The 12408-nt window shown below is 41.7% G+C and overlaps 1 protein-coding gene across 4 annotated transcripts in view; it reads left to right on the forward strand.

Annotated features, from left to right (window-relative positions):
• MYH10 (myosin heavy chain 10) overlaps positions 1–12408 on the forward strand; it is a 136712-nt gene that overhangs the window by 74637 nt on the left and 49667 nt on the right. For all 4 annotated transcript variants that reach the window (XM_057536023.1, XM_057536024.1, XM_057536026.1 and 1 more), the window contains exons 9-13: positions 1109–1252; positions 1509–1604; positions 5843–5961; positions 6590–6742; positions 10769–10942. In XM_057536023.1, the coding sequence (XP_057392006.1) occupies positions 1109–1252; positions 1509–1604; positions 5843–5961; positions 6590–6742; positions 10769–10942 (686 nt within the window). The remainder of the gene's footprint in view (positions 1–1108; positions 1253–1508; positions 1605–5842; positions 5962–6589; positions 6743–10768; positions 10943–12408) is intronic.

Below are 12408 nucleotides of genomic sequence, written 5' to 3' on the forward strand. Positions count from 1 at the left end.
TGGAAGCATTAAACCCAGAAATCAGTTAAAGAAAGACCTGCAAGGAAAAAAATAATAATAATAAGCAGCAAGTAAATAGAGTAATTGCCAGTGAGAGACTAAAAATTCAAGATTACACATTAGGTAACGCTGAAGGGAAGAAAACCCTCAGGCTTTCAGACTGGCAGGCATTCTGAAGTAGTAATGAATCAAAAAAAAAAAAAAGACAAAACTGTTAAAAGAAGGAGATTTTAAAAAAAAAGAAAAAAGAGCAAGCAATACCCAGTAGAAGCTAAATGTGATGCAAATAAGAATTAAGGGATGGGGGTGATCGGGAGAAATTCTCTGCAGCAGAGCCAGTTACACAGAAAGCTAGGAGCACACGATAACATCTACTAAAGGGATAACTGTCTGTTTTACTATTTTGAGTGCTCCTGAGAACATTCTTCTGCTCTTAAGAACACATTTCTTGAAGGAGTCAGTTAAGTTCTCTCTAACTCCTGGCCCCTGAAGTATAGAGTCAGCAGGGGTGTCCGTTATAACACCCCGTCGGACTATTAACTATGTCAGACATCACTCTCAGAGGCGATGTACCACTAAACAGACTGACTTGGAGAAAGAGTTTCAAGGCATTGTCTGGGCTCAGGATTTACCTGGTCCATATTCTACACCTTCCATATCCAAGTCTTTATCTAAGCCCATGCAGTCTTCACATTGACCTCATAGTGTTTGCTATAAACTCCTTGCTAATATAGGAACATAGAATATGGGTTTGAAAGCTTTCCCTCAAAAGATGCCTAAAATATTTAAATCTGAAAATAAAGTTTAGTTATCTGGAAGATTATCATACCCCAGCTTTCTGATTTCAAATATAATATTATACAAACCGCTGTTCCCAAAAGCCCGTTTAGATGTTTGTTGTTTACATCATCGTTTTCCTTCATTGTACAGATAATGGAAAACTGTCTTATGTTTGTGTATTTAACATGAGCATATAAAGAAAGAAGAAGTACGTGGTGGTGATGGGTTAGATGTTCTTCTGCCATGTGGGTGCAGTTTGAAGGTGGAGATGTGCTTTAGTCTGTTGTTGACTATTTATTACGTTGTATTCTATTATGTTTTCTTTCAGCTGACTTGCTCCTTGAAGGATTTAATAACTACAGATTTCTCTCCAATGGCTATATTCCTATTCCGGGACAGCAAGACAAAGATAACTTTCAGGAGACAATGGAAGCAATGCATATAATGGGCTTCTCCCACGAAGAGATTCTGTGTATGTGTGATTTCTCTAATAAGATTCTGATGCTCAATTTTCATAAGACTTATAAATTGGGGGTAAATAACCTAAACTAGAAAATGATTGAGAAACTAATGGGAACTGCCTGTAATTTTACGAAATTTTTTTTTACGAAATTTGTCTTACTGAAAAATTTTGTGTAGCTAATTTTTAGCACAAACTAAGTTAGAATATGTCTCTGCTACATTTTGATGCAGTATCTTAATTTTTTTCTTTTTATATCAACGTAAAGCAATGCTTAAAGTGGTATCTTCAGTGCTACAGTTCGGAAATATTTCTTTCAAAAAGGAGCGAAACACTGATCAAGCTTCCATGCCGGAGAATACAGGTAAATTGATGAATACTGATTTTATTTCTATTTCCATGGTCTGTTGTTGTGTTCTCCAAAAACATGTTACAACGCAAGCATAGAAGCCCTCCTGAAGTGTTTCCTACGAGACTCCACGTGCCTAGGAGTAAGGGTCACTCTGATTCCATAAAGGAGGCAAGAGAATGGGGTGCAGGGTGAGACGCGGCAGTGGAGACTCTGCCTTAGCCATGGGGCGTTAGGACTGGGGGGTGGGAGGGGGCACAGGCTGCAGAGACCACAGCGCTCATCTGAAAGGGAGCTGCAGCTGCCGCGTTCTATAGCCAGTTTTCTCCTTGCCAGGCATATAGGCCCAGGGCTGCCAGCTAGAATTGATTTTTCAGAGAAAGGTGGAAACCTAGATTTTAATATGAAATTTTCAAGCTTTTAAATATCGAAAATGGATTGAAATTCACACCGGTCGAGGATAGAAGTTTGTGAACCATGAAATGTGTTTGCAAGCCTTGTGAGGTCTGCTTCCGAAGGTCTGGAGACAAAAAGAAAACTGAGGAATCAGTGTATTGACTCCAATGGTTGATCACCCGAGGACGTTATCCTGCCTCACAGGATCCACCGTGGCCAGTGAAGGCTGACATACATCACAGTCTCTGCCCTGGAAATCAGCCTTCTTTGTTGTAACCAATATTAATTTAATTCTGTGTAACCCTTTTAAGGGACCTGTCCGTCTCCTGATACCTCATCACCACCATTTCCTGACAAAGCCTTTGCACCTCATCTTAAATCTTTAGAGTTCCAGGATCATGAAATGTATCATTCAGTCAAAGTATTTTGATTGACCTTTGGGCCAGCTTCTTCCATATAGCTTTCACGTGGTTAAGTAAGACTTAAAATCGAGCAATTTAAGATTTAGAGCAAGAAATGCATTAGTGTAACTTTGCTTGGAAATCTTGACCTAGAGATAGAAGACAATCAGGTCACCCTTCTGAAAGACAAGGCAGCCAAGTGTGTTTCTACTTTTTTTTTTGTTTGTTTGTTTCTACTTTTTAAAATATAATGTGATAGGTTTTCTACTTGTTATTTTTTTTTACCTTTAAAAAATATTTATTTATTTATTTGTTTATTTGGCTGCGTTGGGTCTTCGTTGCTGCACACAGGCTTTCTCGAGTTGCAGCGAGCCAGGGGCTACTCTTCGTTGTGGTGCATGGGCTTTTCCTTGCAGTGGCTTCTCTTGTTGTGGAGCATGGGCTCTAGGTGCACAGGCTTCAGTAGTTGTGGCACGTGGGCTCAGTAGTTGTGGTTCGCGGGCTCTAGAGCGCAGGCTCAGTAGTTGTGGTGCACGGGCTTAGTTGCTCCGCGGCATGTGGGATCTTCCCGGACTAGGGCTCGAACCCGTGTCCCCCGCATTGGCAGACAGATTCTTAACCAATGCGCCACCAGGGAAGTCCTCTACTTGTTATTTTAAGATAACTTCTGGTTTATAATGGTTGGTTTTGTTTTTCTTCTTTTTTTAATGCCCTTGATTGGTTACTTTTTCATACGATTTTATAGACTAAGGCATTTGAAAATTTCCCTGAAAATCTGGAAATGTCTCATAATGGCAAGGCTTTCCCCGTCTTTTTGTTCTTTCTCTATTCTTTTCCTTCTTTCTTTTCTTCCTTTCTTCTTTCCTTTATCTCTTTCTAACTTTATTTTTCTTTCTTTCCATCCTTCCCTACTTTTTCCTTTTTCCCTGCTTCATTTACACAACAACTGTTTTTAAAAAAAAAAAAAAAAAACAACTAAAATGCCTCCAGTGTCATTGCTTCATTGCTGTTCAGTACATCACCAGTAATGAAAGTAAAATAAATCTCTTTCTAATCGTATGAGAAGCTTTAAAAAATTACAACTCTATAAATAATTTTTCTCAAATTATTACCTATATTAGGTAGTGGTGGTTAATTAACACTTGCTCTGTTGCAGTGTGTAAGAGTTTGTACTTTTTAATTACAGTAAAATGTAAACATGTAAGAGGAGAGAGAAGAGTGTAAGGAACTCCCCACATTCTCGTCACCTGGCGTAGACAGTCACCAACTCATGGCCTGTCATGTTTCATTCATACCACCTCTCACTTCCCCTTTTCTGGATTATTTCAAAGCAAATCCCAGATATTTCATTTGTAAATATTTCAGTCTGATGCTTGACTCAGGATCAAAAAATAAGGGCCTGAAGTGAGCATATACACTTGGACTTCTTTTAGTATTGGTGATATTTCTACTTTCTCTTACCAGAGTTTTTCAGGTTATCAATATTTTTAAAATTTTTAATTGTGATAAAATTGCACATAACAAAATTTATTTTGACCATTTTTAAAGTGTACAGTTCAGTAATGTATATTCACATCATTATGCGATCAGTCTCCAGAATTCATCTTGCAAACTTAAACTCTAAAACAACTCCCCATTTCCCCCTCCCCCAGCCCCTGGCAACCACCATTCTAGTTTGTTTCTATGAATTTGACTAGTCTAGGTACCTTGTAGAAGTGGAATCATTCAGTATTTGTCTTTTGTGACTGGCTTAGTTCATCAGGTTATTAATATGTTATTATACATTAATTTCCCATGGCATTTTTACATGTTGGTACCAAAGTAGCATTTCTTAAAGAAGACTTATTCCCTACTGTTGTCTATAGTACTAAAAGTAAAATTATCTTTATTAACATACCAATCTCTACAGCGCATTCCTCCTTATCCACTCCCCACCCCATGAATAAGGTAAATATAGCAAATAGCTGTTAACCAGTAGTACCAGGGCACCACAAATTCGAAAGAAAAAAATACATTTAGTCACAGAAATTTATCACAAACATAATAATGAACCAAAAGGAAGAGCACGTTTTGATTATTGGGCTTTGGATTTAAGGCAGTTTGAAACTAGATAAAATCTGAAAAAACAATCACAAACAGACCAAGCGAGAGCTGGGAAATTAGGATCATTATTGCTGCTTCAAAAACAAAAACGAAAACCAAAAAAAGACTGCCAGATCTAACCACCTATCTGCAGGAGAACAGAGGCTGGAGACACGTGTTAAATGACCACGGGCTGCAATCAGGATGAATGGTTCTGTTTCCAGTGATGCTGAAACATTTACACGCGCCTCCCTGGAGTTGCCTTCAGAGAGATATTGGCAAATTATTACCTTTTAGATTGAATATGACTCTTTTAAAAAAGCATACGTGGCAAGTAAGAGGATAATAAGGCTTAGAAGTAGAAAATGTGATGCAGTTATAAGGGAACTTGTTTTCCTGGTAGAGGAAAGTAAGCCAAGATATAACCACACTATAAAGTCTGTTTTTTCGCTGCCAAAATGATGTTTATCATGATAAAGCAAGAGAGTGTAGGCAATTTGCTTTTGCTTCTTCTTTGTATTTTTCAACTTCCCGTTCAATATGTACACACAAGCATACCTATGTAGGTTAACTAAAAGGAGCCAGGACGTAGGGGTTGAGGAGGGCAATTGGTAAAAGCTGGTGAGAAGAGTCACAAACCAAAGGAAGTGCTCCCTGAGGCACGGCCTGCCCTGCCCACCCAGGGTGCTGCTAGGTTGCCAACAATTCACCTGGATCAGAGGGGGGTAGGATGCAGTGCATCTTTGAGAAAGAACTTGGTTATGCTTCTAACGTGATTCAAAATGTACCTACCCTTATAGAATTTTATTGTTGTTTTAACACTTAATCAGACATTTATTGTAATAATTGGAACACTTGTTGGACCTTAGTGACATTAGACAGTGAACTTCTGCTGAGGTAGGTGCCCTAATGCTGGTGAGAATCAACAGTAACAAAATTAGCAGCTTTTTATGTGAGCCAAGAAATCAAATAATTTTAATAACCTTTAGGTTTCTTGCCTACTAAAATATTATTAGGATCGCTATATGGGCATGATAAGTTGTCTTGGTAACATGATGATTTAAACTATTTTAAGCACCATTTTTCTCATTCTGTGCATTATCCATGGGTTCTAAGACTTAGTAACTTGCATTAAATTACCCAGAATAAGTAATTGCTGACTAATCTTCTCTTATATAGCCTAAGGATGAGTATTATTAATTTGAAAGGATGAAGGTAGTTTTCATCAGACCTAAAACTTGCCCAACCTTATGCCTTATATTTAATTTCTTAATACACTCTGATAACTACTAAGGTGTTTCAAGTGTTTACTAAATATATTGTGACTAGATCGTAAGTAGAAACCTAGTATTGAGGAGACCTTTTACCCTCTAGTTGCCCAGAAACTCTGCCATCTTCTTGGCATGAATGTGATGGAGTTCACTCGGGCTATTCTCACCCCCCGGATCAAGGTCGGCCGAGACTACGTGCAGAAAGCACAGACCAAAGAACAAGTAAGTTTAACATCAGTTGCTATCACACATTTGTTTGAATGATAACCGTGGCCATTAGACCTTCTGATGGGCATGTAACAAACTGAATCAATAGAAGCCCTATTATATGGATGTTTCTTGGTACTAATTGAGTACTTTCTCTCAGAACGTTTTTAGAGGTGACTTGTAAAAAAGGAAATCTGAAATATCACCTTGAGTTTTCCCCAGGTAGATGGATCGTCCATGTTCCCCAGGACATGTACCTCGGGATCCCGCCCAACAGGGGGGTGCCCTGCTTGCTCCCTTGTCCCTGTTGGGGGGAGGGGAGACAGTGCCAAGAATGCAGAGTTGGATTCACCTGTTTTCTGGTGGACTCTGGGCAGATTCGCTGCTTAGAACCCCAGGGGCAGAGGGAAGAGTTTATTTTTACTGGGCATCTTCACCCATTTCCTACATTGATTATCTCCAGTTTACATGTAATTGTACTAATACCCTCTGTTGATGTATAAAATTCAGAGAGGATTAAGCAGTAAGTGCTCTTTTAGGGTTCTGGGGGCGCTGTAGATCATTAAACTCCCTCCATCGAGCAGCTGTTAGTGTTTTGTTGAGATTATTTCCGGAATAAAAGGTTGATGTTGTCTAATCACAGGCAGATTTTGCAGTAGAAGCTTTGGCAAAAGCTACCTATGAGCGGCTCTTCCGCTGGCTCGTTCACCGCATCAACAAAGCTCTGGATAGGACCAAACGGCAAGGGGCATCTTTCATTGGAATCCTGGATATCGCTGGATTTGAGATTTTTGAGGTATATCTTTCTCCCTCCTGCTCTTCCTTCCTCCTGTTTATTCTTTTAACAAATAACACTTACGGCTCCCTCAGTACCAGCTGCAGTGCCAGCCACCAGGGATATGACGGTAGATAAGTAGGTACAGTCCCTGCCATTCTGTTGATAGTAGAGAGTCAAACATTAAGTGACAGAAACCCAAAATTCTCAGAATTTTGGATAGTGAAGTGAGGGGGGGGGCTGTGATAGAAGGAATTGCGGGGGGGGGCCCACTGTGGAAGATGTGTCTGCAGCAGTAAGAGTGGAGCACAAGAAGCCCCTGGCCTCAGGAAGAAGCCCCAGCATAATGAGAGTAGGTCCAGTGGTCCTGTATGGGAGAGAATTTGTCAGATGTGAGAAACTGCTAGAAAGCCAGTGGGACTAGATGTAGCTGACCAGAGGGGCAGAGGAGCTGGAGACATGGAGTGTGAGATGGAAAAGCAGAAGCGGGGAGACCATGGAGGATGGCGTTGCCGTAGCCTGGCGGCCAGATGACACTGGCTTGGGCGGGAGTCAGGAGCAGCTGTGTGAGATCAAGAGATGAGGAAACATAGTGGACTCCGTTCTGAAGATACACCCACAGGATTTGGTGATGCACCTCAATATATTTCATTACTAATCTGACTAGATTTCTCCAAACACTCACCATCAATCCATCAAAGCTTTGTAGTCACATACCTGCTGTGGTTTTGCTAAACGTTGATAAAATTTTGGTCTCCTAAAAATGTGTATCTTTATCTTTCCTTTGATAGACACTATATAGCAAGGCACAAATACTAAATTAAATACTTCTTGGGATCAGTGTGCTGCTTTGACCAGTTGGGTACTGAATTGTCCTGTTTTTTGTTTTTTTTTTAATTAATTAATTTATTTTTGGCTGTCTTGGGTCTTCGTTTCTGTGCGAGGGCTTTCTCTAGTTGCGGCAAGCGGGGGCCACTCTTCATCGTGGTGCGCGGGCCTCTCACTATCGCGGCCTCTCTTGTTGCGGAGCACAGGCTCCAGACGCGCAGGCTCAGTAGTTGTGGCTCACGGGCCCAGTTGCTCCGCGGCATGTGGGATCTTCCCAGACCAGGGCTCGAACCCGTGTCCCCTGCATCAGCAGGCAGATTCTCAACCACTGCGCCACCAGGGAAGCCCAAATTGTCCTGTTTTAAAATGAACCCCTTTGGACTATAAGTCTGTCCTCATAAAATCTGAACTGTTACTGGTATAAGCAGTTTTTTCCCCCACACTGCCACTGCCACTATACCAGATTGCTTTATTATGTTTTTTGTTTTTTAGTTTATTTATTTTTGGCTGCGTTGGTTCTTCGTTGCTACGCGCTGGCTTTCTCTAGTTGCGGCGAGCAGGGGCCCCTGTTTGTTGTGGTGCACAGGCTTCTCATTGCGGTGGCTTCTCTTGTTGTGGAGCGCAGGCTCTAGGTGAGCGGGCTTCAGTAGTTGTGGCTCGAGGGCTCTAGAGCTCAGGCTCAGTAGTTGTGGCGCACGGGCTTAGTTGCTCTGCGGCATGTGGGATCTTCCTGGACCAGGGCTCGAACCCGTGTCCCCTGCATTGGCAGGCAGGTTCTTAACCACTGCACCACCAAGGAAGCCCCAAGATTGCTTTAATATGTATTGATTTGTGAATAACTGAAAAACCATGAAAGGTGGCTGCATGCAAATTGCATGTCTGTTGCCTTCCTGTATGTAAACAATCAGAAGATACAGTGAAAGAAAAGACCCCCACTTCAGCTGCCAACAAGAACAGATGAAACACCTAAGAAGAAATGGGCAAGATTTAGTTGAAGACAACTTTACAGTGCAACTGTGAAAAAATGAAAGACTTAAAGAAATTTAAAAATATAGCTTGTTCTTGGATGAGAAAATTCAGCATTGTAAAGGTGTAAATCTTCCCCAAATTTATCTTTTTTTTAAAAAATATGTTTTTAACATCAAGAAAGAAGAGCATAGATTTTATTTTATTTACTTATCTTTATTTTTGGCTGCGTTGGGTCTTTGTTGCTGTGCTTGGGCTTTCTCTAGTTGCAGTGAGCGGGGGCTACTCTTCGTTGTGGTTCATGGGCTTCCCATTGCGGTGGCTTCTCTTGTTGTGGAGCACGGACTCTAGGTGCACGGTCTTCAGTAGTTGTGGCACGCAGGCTTAGTAGTTGTGGCGCACAGGTTCTAGAGCACAGGCTCAGTAGTTGTGGTGCATGGGCTCAGTAGTTGTGGCGCACGGACTTAGTTGCTCTGTGGCATGTGGGATCTTCCCGGACCAGGGCTTGAACCCGTGTCCCCTGAATTGGCAGGCCGATTCTTAACCACTGTGCCACCAGGGAAGTCCCCCAAATTTATCTTTAAAGTGAGCATACTTGTTTAAAACCTATTTCAAGGGGTAGAGGAGGACTAGGCAACCTGCTTCTAAAACTAATTTGAAAAATAAGTTAATTAAAGTATAGATAGTAAAATACTGAAAAAAAATGAAAAGAGGATATTAAGAGATAAAACATTATAAAGCTGTAGAACTTCAGAAGTGTGGTTTTGACATACGAATATACACAGACAGTAAAAAAAAAAATGTTTCAGATGCTAAAAATGCAGGATTGTTTAGTGAGTATTATTTGTCACGGAAAAGAATGGAAAATGTCCACTGTTAGGAGATTTATGCTCACCGTAGGAGATTGGTTTGATTAATTATGATATATATTCATGTAATAGAGAACTATGCACCCATTATAAAGAATGAGGTGGCTTTATATTACAGACTCCAAGATGCGTTGTTACGTTTTTTTAAAAATCAGGGTAACACACATTTATGAGTGCACAGACTGTTTCTGGAAGGGTCACAAGAAATAGGTGACAGTGGTTGCTTATAGGAGAGCAAGTGGGTGATTGGAGTGAGACTTCTCAGTGCAACTCTCTGTACATTTTAAATTTTATACCATGTGTTACCAATTTAAAAATCGATTATTTTAAAATACAGTTGGTAGCTTAAATATGAAGACAAGTAGAAATCCATTAAAGAAAAATACCATCACATGTAGTAGCTCAGGCTAAATAGAGCACTAAGATCTCATGATGTTAAGGCAGAGCAAAATCCATTCACATAAACATAACCAAGCACCATCAGGCGGTCTGCAGGTGTTGATGTGGGTCACTAGAAATACGGTGTTGAACAAGGCAGACTCTGCCCTGGCCCTCCTAGCGTGACCTCGTTCTAAGACGCTGAGTGTGACACCTCCCAGGGAAGATTGGAATGGCTTTTTCAGACTATAAATCTATTCCTTGGGGCTTGATTAAACCTTCCCTAATTACAGATCACTTTATAACGAAAGAGGTTGTTTATGGGCCCATGGTACTTGTGTGGACAGCATGGAAGCAGAAGGAAAGGCTGAGTACTTCTCATATAAGGCGACTGCTTTAAGAAAACTATCCCTGTTACTTCATCCATCCATGTTTCATCCCATCAGCAGCACAATAGAGAAATGGGCAGATTTCACAGAGAGGGAAAAAGAATGTCTGTAACAGATGAAAAGGTTATTATTATTTTTTATTATTGTTTGCCTTAACTCACGCTGGAGCCGGTGGCCTAAGTAAGGAGCAGAGGAGACAGCAGCCCATCTGTCCTCTGGACCCTCAAAGCTCACGGAGACGCACTTTCCTCCTTGGCCTCTGGCCTCCCCAAGTCTCTTTGTTTCTCTTCTTTTTCTCACTTTCTTTCTCATTTATTCATTTCTCTTCATTAACCATTCGCTAATCAAAATGGTTTTATTTGTAGATACTCAGCACACTAAGTTTATCATTTTCTCATTTTAGCTTCGCAGTAATGTGATCTGGGGGGGTGTGTGTGTGTGTGAGACAGAGATTAAGAGAGACCCCCCTCGCTTTAGTCACTGTCATCTGATGGACTCAGTAGGGTAGTCAAGACCTGATGAATAACTCTTTGAGAACTTTCTGGGAACTAGCTGACTCATTATCCCTCCCCCATCCCCACCCCACGTTTGGAACATGGCTCTCCTGGCACCCGCAGCTGAACTCCTTCGAGCAGCTGTGCATCAACTACACCAACGAGAAGCTGCAGCAGCTCTTCAACCACACCATGTTCATCCTGGAGCAGGAGGAGTACCAGCGCGAGGGCATCGAGTGGAACTTCATCGACTTCGGGCTGGACCTGCAGCCGTGCATCGACCTCATCGAGAGACCCGTAAGATCCTCTCCCCGCCGTCTGGCTCTCGGCCCCTGCTCAGGCGGGGCCTTGAGTTTTTGCTTGCCATCAGCTGAGACGGGAATTATCCTGTCTCATGAGTGCTAAGATAATTTTCTAGTCTAAATTTCCTAGGAAAGTGATGCCCATTTGAAATATCCATTTGAAAAGTGAGTAGCGTGCCAGTAAGACCCTTCTTGAGCTGTCCTTTCTCACGGCCGTGTCCTGTCCTCGCGTGGGTCCGTGTGCTGGCCGACGTGGTCCTTGGCTGCCCGCAGGTGCCACGGTGGTGGGGGCAGCTGCCCTCACTCCAGCCCTCGGCACGTGTCAAGGGTGTGGGGCTCTCCTGAGCACACGTCCGAGGTGATAAAAGGGCGTCGTGTCTAGCTGGGAATAAGACAGGTCGTGCAAATCCATTTTGGGGGGTAACTAAAGCTTATCCTCATAAGTACAAAGATGCTTTTTTATAAGGTTTTTCAAAACCTTGTAAGAGTTTATAATCATAGGGAATTTAACTATAGCATGTAGAATGATATGGCATCATGATTCCATTGTGGGTCCTTTCAAAATGGAGAGTGAGGACAACTTTTTCCAGAAGGAAAATACCTAAAGCGACTCTTTCTGGGCACCTGCCTGTCCCGGGCGTCTGTCCTCATCTCTCACAAACCCAGGCCCCGCCTGCCTTCTTACGGTACTCTGACCACGAGACAAAACATGGTCTCCCAAACTTAAAGCTCTTTAGAAATCCCCAGTGAAAAGGAAAAGGGATGAGAGATCTTGACATTGAAAGATGAAGTAGGAAAAATAAAAAGGAGACAAAATTATGGATCTTGTGAATCATGCTGTCACTTAGTCCTTTAGAAAAGATTAAATTATATTTGGGCTCCTCTTTCAGAATTTAGAAATATTTTCATTGAAACAGATTAAAAATGTAAAAATTATGGCAGAAAGATGGGTGTTTCACTTATCTTAATCTAGAACTTCATTTCTCAAAGTTGTCAGATGAGTGGGGTAAATTGGGTTAAATGCCATCCCGGACCCTAGGATCACCGAAGCCTAGTTGCCTTTGATTATAGTGTTCTTTTAGCGGCTCTGAATCCCGCAAATCCTTTCAGGTAGAGGGGCCACAAACTAGACAGCCAGGGAGTAAGGGGCTCAGTCTTGGGCTCCTGGAGGGGAGGATTCTCTCAGCTGCTTCTGCCTGCTCTGTTCTGTTAACCTCTGCCTTCCTGTGACCACATTATTACACTGTTTCATTCATGTTTAACTAGAACCTCCAGTTACTTTTTAAGCAATATTTGCACAGAGCCAGCTCTTCTGCAGTAAACGTAAAGGCCTTGTGCAGTTGAGGAAAACTGGTCTTAAGAGATTTATTCCAAAAGCTGATTTCATTGTTGTGCCCTAGAATTGGTAACGCTCAGTCTTGTGTTAGAAACTTGCCATATTTGCAGTATGACAATAAACGA

Source organism: Balaenoptera acutorostrata, chromosome 20, assembly GCF_949987535.1.
Source record: "Balaenoptera acutorostrata chromosome 20, mBalAcu1.1, whole genome shotgun sequence".
NCBI lineage: Eukaryota > Metazoa > Chordata > Mammalia > Artiodactyla > Balaenopteridae > Balaenoptera > Balaenoptera acutorostrata.